The sequence below is a fragment of the Gymnoscopelus microlampas genome (genome assembly GCF_963454915.1).
Source record: "Gymnoscopelus microlampas genome assembly, chromosome: 24".
NCBI classification, from domain to species: domain Eukaryota; kingdom Metazoa; phylum Chordata; class Actinopteri; order Myctophiformes; family Myctophidae; genus Gymnoscopelus; species Gymnoscopelus microlampas.
The window spans coordinates 29521103-29531102 of NC_139961.1; the positions used below are offsets into that span (position 1 = coordinate 29521103).

The 10000-nt window shown below is 45.2% G+C and overlaps 1 protein-coding gene across 2 annotated transcripts in view; it reads left to right on the forward strand.

The window, feature by feature from the left end:
• Positions 1-2523: 2523 nt before the first annotated feature.
• Positions 2524-10000, forward strand: part of creb3l1 (cAMP responsive element binding protein 3-like 1) — a 49862-nt gene continuing 42385 nt past the window's right edge. For both annotated transcript variants that reach the window (XR_014600352.1, XM_084051630.1), the window contains exon 1: positions 2524-3113. Coding sequence is in view for 1 of the 2 variants with exons in the window: in XM_084051630.1 (XP_083907756.1) it covers positions 2964-3113 (150 nt within the window). In the remaining variant the exon portion in view is untranslated. The remainder of the gene's footprint in view (positions 3114-10000) is intronic.

Below are 10000 nucleotides of genomic sequence, written 5' to 3' on the forward strand. Positions count from 1 at the left end.
GTATTTGAGCCTATGCCAGACTCTGATCAAAAGGTGGAGGCTGGGGTGGAGGAGGCAGCTATAAGCAGCAGCAGATGCGAAGCAGGCAGCAAGACAAGCAGAGATCTGGTGAATGCAAAGTCGTATTTAAAGGAACCTCTCTGTTAAGAGCATGAGCTCTGATTAGAGTATATGAAAGTGTGACGTAATGACCAGCAGAGCTGTGAATGCGGAATAGGAAGCTAGGCTGATTGTTTACAATCAGCTGACTGACAGCTAGCTGATTACAGCTGAGGCGTACAAGACTTCCGTGACCTGCATGAACTAACACTATGCTTCATTTTTCCCATAGAAAGGAGGTGACATTCACTGCCGAAATGTTTCGGTTGTTATTTTTATTCTATGTTGATGAATTGAATACATAGGACCACAATGGAAACAAGTCCCCAGGACTTTTTTGTGTTATCCTTTCAGCCTAAATGTCTGTACCCTGTGCTGTTTACATTTCTGAAATTCTGACTAATAAAGTATTCAATCAATCAAGATGGGCGGGGCGCGAACGCTTTCGAGATTTTCAAGTGGGCCCTGATGCAAAATACAACTTCTGAACAACTGGAGCTACTTAACTTTATGCATTCTGGACCCACACATGGGTAAACCTGCTCCCGACCCTTTCACTGTCCGGCTGAAAGATGATTTACAAGCCAGAAAGTGATTGTATTCCGGGAAACAGGGGGAAGACAGCAGCGTTGACAAGTGAGAACCAGGAAATGTCACAGTGTATCTGTAACCATCCTTCTAGCTACAGCATCAGTCTGCAACCCTTGGGCGCTTTGATCGGAATCTGCCCAGATTAAATGTCATTGTTACAGCACTCAAACAAACACACACTCATACGCACACACGCACGCACGCGCGCGCGCACGCACACACACACACACACACACACACACACACACACACACACACACACACACACACACACACACACACACACACACACACACACACACACACACACACACACACACACACACACACACACACACACACACACACACACACACACACACAGGTTGTACAGGTTGTGCACAAACACATGCTTCATATGATACCTGTTATGTGTCACACTCACTGGACCATTATTTGCTGGTCTTTGTATCCTTGTGTCCCTCCCTGGGCCTGGGAGGGAGAAGTAGGGCAGCTTGTTGACACCCTGGGGTAGGGAGGGATGGGACGAGACGAGAGAGAAAGTCAGGTGGAGAGGAGAGAGAGAGAGAGAGAGAGAGAGAGAGAGAGAGAGAGAGAGAGAGAGAGAGAGAGAGAGAGAGAGAGAGAGAGAGAGAGAGAGAGAGAGTCCGATGGAGAAAGAGGACGGGGGTAGGAGTTGAAAATATTAGATTTTTACTTTCATATTTTTATTTGCCTTTTGCAAATAAGTAGCCTTCTACACTAATTGTGTTGTGTTACAGTGGGGTCTTAGTTCCAACATTTAGCTTTTTGTATAGGCTAAAGTCTCATAAATCCCTCTTGGCTGAAGTGAACTTTAAGTGTTGGCTTGAACATTTTCCATCGGGTCTGTTGTTATAGGTTAATTGTTGAAGTTTACACATAGCCTAAGGGCCTGTCTTTGTTGAAAAAGCCTATAGGATTACTAAGCATTATATAAGTTTATATAATGTTATAACAAAACACTTGGTATTTAACCATCCCCACCTCCCAACACGCACATACGCACGCACGCACGCACGCTTGCGCACGCACGCACGCACGTACACACACACACACACACACACACACACACACACACACACACACACACACACACACACACACACACACACACACACACACACACACACACACACACACACACACACACACACACACAATGGTGGAAAGTAAGTAGGCCTACATTTACTTAAATACTGTACTTAAGTAAAATGTTGAGGTATTTTTTACTTTGAAGTATTTCCAATTTTCAGTACTTATACTCCACTACATCTTGAAGGCAAATATTATATTTTCACTCCACTACCATTATATGAAAACTTAAGTTACTGTAGGTTTAGAACATTATTACAAAACATACAGTAACCACTTCTGCCCTATATACATTTCAGCCATTTGAAAATAGACAATCTACAAGCTCACAATGCGTGAGATCTGCTATTTTCAAAAGATTTTATGAATTTTATACATTTGAAAACTTGAGAAATGGGACAGTCTGCATGAGTACTTTCTACTTTTGGTACTTCAAGTACATTTTGATGCCAGTACTTTTTCTCAAGTAAAATTTCGAATTCCGGACTTTTACTTGTAACGGAGTACTTCTACATTGCGGTATTGATACTTGTACTTAAACATGTGAGTGGATTCTTCCACCACTGACTACACACACACGGTTTAAAAAAAAGAGGGTGTGGCGTTATCTGACGGAGGGGGGCGGGGTGCTTTTCATTAATATTAATGAGCTGGTCCGGCCCCCTTGGAGAGACGGCTCGAGCAGCAGCTGGATGTCAGAGTGATTCTGAGGCAGGCAGCAGCTCGAGACCCCGGTGCCGTCCAACGACCGACGGCAAAACAACTACACAAGTCTGAATTAACGGCATTTTTAAACTCCCATTTTCCACGGAACCGAAGCACATAAAGCAACAAAAAAAAAACGACAACAAAAACAAAAAAAGAAACTACGCATTTTAAACCGCCTGTTGAATGAATCCTTAATTGTCGTCGGTATTTTCCCCAGATGTCAGTCTCGTTTTATTAATTAACCGAACCTCTTGTGACATTTCGTGGCTGCATGTAAAAACAAAATCACATCAAGACCTTCGTTTTGGGAAAAGCAATCGGGAATTCGGTTCGGAAACGTTTGGATTTGGACCTGTTTTGGCAAATAAATCATAAAATAGTTTCCACAGAAACTGCTGAGTATTTCTACTCGTCTAAATAGAACGGTAGCAGGTAGAAAGACAAGCGACAGGATGATGGAGTCAATCTTGGACAGTTTAAGTGCAGAGAAGCTCTTCTCTCCCAATGGGACCAGCAGCCACCACCTGTTGGATGCGGGAGGAACCAGTAACCACCTGTTGGACCTGGAGGAGCTCAACGACGGAGACTTCCTCAGCAATGTGGTGAGATGGCGAGACATTATTGTAAAAAAACGAATTATTATTATTATTAGTCATCTATCAGGGCTCGACATTAACGGCTGCCCGCTTGTCCAGGACATGTAATTAACAATGAAGGACAAGCAGATTAAAATCTTAGTTGTAACGTTCCATTCATCACCCAGTAGCTGGGTGATGAATGGAACGTTACTTTTATTCATGCCCCGGAGCCGGACCTTAGGAGCACGTCTCAGATCCTGATTGATATCCTGTGTGTGTGTGTGTGTGTGTGTGTGTGTGTGTGTGTGTGTGTGTGTGTGTGTGTGTGTGTGTGTGTGTGTGTGTGTGCGTACGCACATTTTAACATTTTGTTGTTACACATTTAACCAAAGTGTTAGTGTGTCTTTCCAGCAGTACATTGTTATAGCCTATAATTCCTGTCTGATAACTAATTGTATGTAATGCATGGTATGTACATGTATATAAGTTAGAGAATTAGTTTAGATGTGCAAGATGGCCATCTACATATACTATCACAGCAAACCATGGACCTGGATCTGTGTGTGTGTGTGTGTGTGTGTGTGTGTGTGTGTGTGTGTGTGTGTGTGTGTGTGTGCTTGATGTCTTAAGTTACTGGTTAACTTGACTGCAAGCAAGCAAGCAAGCACTCACCACAACCCTCACTTATTGTGTGTGTGTGTGTGTGTGTGTGTGTGTGTGTGTGTGTGTGTGTGTGTGTGTGTGTGTGTGTGTGTGTGTGTGTGTGTGTATGTGTGTGTGTGTGTGTGTGTGTGTGTGTGTGTGTGTGTGTGTGTGTGTGAGTGTGAGAGAGAGTGTGCGTGCGTGCGTGCGTGTGTGTGCATGTGTGTGTGTTCCATGCATGTATAGCAGAGCAGGTGTTGCACATCTCACCAGCACACCTGGGTCACTGGGGGGGGGGTGGTGTCACATGTCAATACGCACGCTGTGTGTTGGTGATTGAGTGCTCCACCGTGCAGTTCGGCAGTGATCTGGATAGCCAGAGTAGTGATTGAGAGACAGAGCGCGACTGGGCACGTCTTGTACCTTACTTTGTCAAGACATAATTTCACACACACACACACACACACACACACACACACACACACACACACACACACACACACACACACACACACACACACATACACATACACACACACAAACATTCTCAAACACGCATGCACATATCCCCAATGCGACCCCACCTCCTTCAAGACCACAAATTTGCTCCAAGAAGACATCTGTCATCTACTGTAATAACCAGAGTTAGAACATTGCTAAATGGCCTCATCCAGGATGTCTCCACCGGGAGGGCAAGGGTGATCGCTCCATCATCGTATGTCAATAGGCTCTGTGCACAACTGTAGTCCTGGGTTTCCAGAAGGTGGCATCATACCCATTTCCTGTTCTTGGTTCAGTTTCCCATAGCTTTCTTTGATTCCTGTTCCTGTTCATTTTCTAATAGCTTCGCTTGATTGGCTCAGCAGCACATTTGCACATAATTATGTGTTTAGGGTTCAAATGTGCTCCTGAGCCAATCAAAGGAAGCTACAGGAAAATGAACTGGAAGAGGAAACTGGTATGACACCTTTTGGAAACCCGGGACTACAGTCATGCACAAAGCCTATATAAGGCTTGTGCAATATGGACAATATTATTCATATATAACAAATATGAATTATATTTATGATCAAATAACTCAATATTGCTATTGTGATGATGATATATTGTCAGGGTGACTATTGGTGCTTTTGCTAGATATTTAGACAATGAGATTTTTTTTAATAAATAATCATCAGCAAAGCTTGTATAATAGCTAAGTGGGTAAAGGCAAATAATAGAACAGCTACAGTCGGGTAAGTGCAGGGAATTAAATCATTACTCTAATGCAGCCTTGAATACAAGGAAAAAAACAATGCATATCACAATATTACGATCCCGGACAATATCTAGTCTCATATCACATTATAATTTCAATATAATACCAATATTGCCCAGCCCTAATGACAATGTGTTTCATTGAATAGTCACTGCACACTGTCATATTGATGGAAAAGAAATACTATAAAATATTTTGGGCATGGCATTATAGGGAACGATTTTGTCAAAATCATTTTTTTGCTTTTTGTCGTACAATGAAGTATATACGTTTACAGCAACTCGGCTGTTTTCTTGCACCAACCTTTTGATTCTTCACCCTTAATGCATGATGATGTGTTGTTTACCTGTGCGCTGTGCCCTTCACAGGGTGAGATGGGGGACACCGGCGACAGTGCTATAGGTCAACACAGAATTGTCACCCCAAGTCGTCATGTTTACCAAGCGGCTGGATTTGACGAGCTGGGAGGGGACAGTTGATGGCTTGGGGTGAGAATGTGACACCTTGGACCGTGTAGGCTCCACACTGAAACTGGTCATTGATAATCCCAGTGCTGGTTTCAGCTGCCTCACCACAGTAGAAGCCTGTGGGAAGAGGGGACATTGGTAATAATGGGTCACATTTTCTAGCTGCACAAAAACTGAAAGTAGCCTCATGTTTCAGCCTCAGGCCATGAGATGCACAGGAGTCACAGCCGTCCCTTGGGATGGTACTGAGTAGATCGTTGGGAGCGAGTGGTTGTCTAGCTTGTAATCATTGCATTTGAAATGTTTGACTTCTTTGTAATCTTGTCAGTGTAGTACAGTGCAGTACTCAATGAACTTGACAGTTCAGGAGACTAGGGGATTGGAAGACTTCAATATTCTCCTCTCCTCTCCAACTCTTTCTACCCTCATTTTGCACTCCAAAACGTCCATTCACACCAGTGAAGGTGGGGAGGGCAGGGGGGGTATGAAAAGTTACCCCGTTGAAGCTGGTGAGCTTCATTATATCCAGTAAGTGGGTTGAAGTGTGTTTGCCATCACACTCTGACATACGGTCTCGGTGTGGAAGGAAACAGCCGTGACGTAGAAGGATACCGGATAAAGGTCACATCTTTTGTTTCTGTGTGTATCTATTTGGGTGTGTGTGTGTGTGTGTGTGTGTGTGTGTGTGTGTGTGTGTGTGTGTGTGTGTGTGTGTGTGTGTGTGTGTGTGTGTGTGTGTGAACGCTTGCTGCTGCACCTTCCTCGCCTTGCAAAGCACATTAGGGAGAGTATGCTAACCACTTAAGCCCTATTTCATACTTCGTTGCACGATGGCGTTGCGCAGCGAAAATAGCCGATCTACAAGCTCACAGCGTGTCACATCGCAAAGCGTTTTGAGCAGGTTGGCTAGCCTATTTTCACCATATTTGAGGGACGCCATGGTTCAAAGGTCCAGATATGATGCTCTCTCTCTCTCTCTCTCTCTCTCTCTCTCTCTCTCTCTCTCTCTCTCTCTCTCTCTCTCTCTCTCTCTTTCTCTTCTCTGCCTCTTTTTCTCACTCTGTCTCACTCTCATTCTCTTTTTCAAGCAGTAGAGGTTTCTGGTTTGGCAGCTGCTGAAGGCAGCAAACCAAAAATACTGAAAGACGGTTGGATGGACAGACAGGCAGGCAGACAAAGGAATCACCCAAAAGACAGACAGACAGACAGACAGACAGACAGACAGACAGACAGACAGACAGACAGACAGACAGACAGACAGACAGACAGACAGACAGACAGGCAGGCAGGCAGGCAGGCAGGCAGGCAAGCAGGCAGGATGGAGCTGATCCCCTGGAAATAAAGCAGAGGAGTATAATTTGGGTGTAATTCCAGGTAGCAGTCGGCAGCACATTGAGAGAGCAGTGATTTTTGTCTGTGGAGGGTGCAGAATGAACTTGAATGAACTGAGGGAGAGAGAAGCTTGTGCGTGAAGCGGAGTGTGTTCGTGCGTGTCTGTGAGTGTCTGCGTGTGTGTGCGCGTGCACACAGAGGTTGGGGTGAGGGGGTGGGGTACTAGTCCAAAACACCACCTTTTAAGTCTCAAAAGGAGCAAAGGTCACACACGCGCGTGTGTGTGTGTGTGTGTGTGTGTGTGTGTGTGTGTGTGTGTGTGTGTGTGTGTGTGTGTGTGTGTGTGTGTGTGTGTGTGTGTGTGTGTGTGTGTGTGTGTGTGTGAGAGAGAGAGAGAGAGAGAGAGAAACTAGAATGTCTGGGGGAAGGGGGACCACAAACACCACAGTGTACCCCCCTCCTCCAACACACACACACACACACACACACACACACACACACACACACACACACACACACACACACACACACACACACACACACACACACACACACACACACACACACACACACACACTATCCAGGTCTCAATTATAGTCAGTGAGTCAGTGAACCAGTCTGTCTGTCTGTCTGGCTGTCTCCATTGGTTAGCTGTGGTTTTTTTCTACCCCTTCACTGTGCTAAATAAAGTAGTCCACTCTGGTGTGAGGCCACTGGGCCGGGCCGTACCACTTGCAGGACACGGGGGTGGGGCGGTTGGCTGATGGACTGTTTTTAGACTGGGAATGGGATGGATGGATGCACGGGGGCGGGGGCGCTCCAGTTGAACTCAAGTCGCTGCGGTAGGAACGCTGACCTTCTGCTGAGGACTTGTGGCTTGGTGACTGGGAGAGAGGCTCATGTCATGTGGGGAGCCACCAGAGATGAGTCTCTCTGACCTATTTGGGTCCCAACCCAAGACACAGACAGTGGCTCACAAGGGGTTTCACACGGGGAACTACATTTTTTCACTGACCATGAAGTCTGTAATTGACCCGTTACACAGGCACGATCGATCACTTTATTACTATTACTATTATTATTATAATTATTTTTATTTCACTGACCCTGTGAATAGGCGATCTACAAGCTCTCAACGCATCGCAACGATGCGCGTTGTGAGCTTGTGCAGTAGATTGGCTATTTTCGCTGAATGACGCTAGGGTTCAAGTGGTTAGAAACGGCCACTTTCTCTTATGAAGGGCAGGTGCTGGTTTGGCCCCTATGTGTGCACGTGCCTGATTTCCATACTGTTCCTAGCACGGTGAATGAATGGTGATGATTTTGAGTTTCCTTAGTTGGGACACATCTGTTGGCAGATCATGTAGGAAAGCAGATGGACTGACAAATGCGGTGATTGGTCTATTATGTATTTCTGGTTAATGTGAGCTAATGTGAGCCAGCTCTAATGTCTGGATTGATAAAACAAGACTTGATTAGCTGGACCGGGGGCGCTTTTGTGACACAGGGGTAAAGTTCCCTCCACCGCAGAGACTAGGGGTTTGGATCCATGTTCAAGGATGAGAAGCAGGGTGGGGGAGGGCAATCTCTGTCGCTGTATTAGCGACTCCTACAGTTCAGGGCTATCGTGTTGAGCAGGGAGAAGGACTAGATTCAGATAATATGAAAGGGAAAAATAGGAGAGAAACGTTTATCTGGACTGCTCTGCAGAGGAGTAGGACCTCAAATCCCTGTGAAAACAATACATTAATCCAGATATAGATATATTTTGATGGGCCCCACAGAACCACGTTTAAATACAGGTGTAATTTGTCTAGACTGAATCATTACAAATGGAAATATGTCAGCTGACAGCATCTGAGCTCACTTAGCGTTTTGTACTAAAGCACCCCCCCCCCCCCCCCGGCCTCACACACACACACACACACACACACACACACACACACACACACACACACACACACACACACACACACACACACACACACACACACACACACACAGTGTGAGCTCATGCTAGGCCAGTGTAGTACTGTAACGTAATGCTTTACAGCATCTTGACCGACTCCTAACAGGAATTTCATTTTTCAGCCCGTATTTGTTTTGCAAAAGTCTGAGCATACGAACAGAAAAGAAACTGCACAAAATCAATAGTTAAGTCCTGCTCCATTGAATCATTAAAGGGGTGTGGAGTGCACAGACGGGGGTTGCCTTCAGTTAACTTTGCAGCTCTGCCGTGTCGGTGAGCAAATCGTCAGTGAGGTGATGTCTTACATCCACTTCTGTAAAGAGTCTATGTCCTCCCGACAGGGCTGTGAAAATATACAGGAGCACTAAAACCCAGTTTTTGAAGGAAAGAACTGCTTTCTTAACCGCTATAACCGTATGTTCTTCGTTGTACGACAAATAGCGAAAGGCAAATGTTCATGTGATTAAACAGTGAGTTGTACAAACTAAAACCCTGTACAGAACCTTGAATCAGAAATGCCAAATCTTGTCCATTGTGGAAGATTACGAGACAAACTCAAACCAGAGTGAAAAGCTGTAGTCTGATTTCTCCACCACCACCACCACCACCACCAACACCATGTTAACTTCCTCTCTCTCTCCTTCACCGCCTTCAGTCTTCTTGTATTACAACAGAGGAACACTGTCTTGGAAGTACTGGACCAGGTCACCACCACAGCTACTGGGACTCCCAAACGGCCTCAGGGTTCACACACATTTGTCCAGGAGGTCCCTTGGCTGGTGTAAATGTCCATGGTGATTCACAGAATACATCCCTGGGTGGCTATTTCACAGAATGCATCCCTGGTGGCTATTAAGTCCACCCAGGAACACTCCTTCAGTGACTGGCTGCAAAGGAGCCAGTGACATTAGTGACCATGGAGGCATTTGGACAGCTTGTCCTTAACCACTTAAGTCCTATTTTCCAATAATAGCGGAAGTGTTGTGTTGTGAGCTTGTAGATCTGCTATTTTTGCGGTTGGCTTCTACCAATCTATTGAAAAAGTTTGCATTTTCTGCACACTTTGGAAAATTGTGGAAATGTTTATCTTATGTCCCATGCCCAAAGTATACCAGACACCAGATAGAAAGTGGTTAACGGTTGGGACCACTGCTTTGTACTGTAGTTATACCATGCTAGACTGATAGCGTTGGAAGACTCCTTGAAACTTGCATGGCTTCTGCAATGGTATGGAAGACTGGCA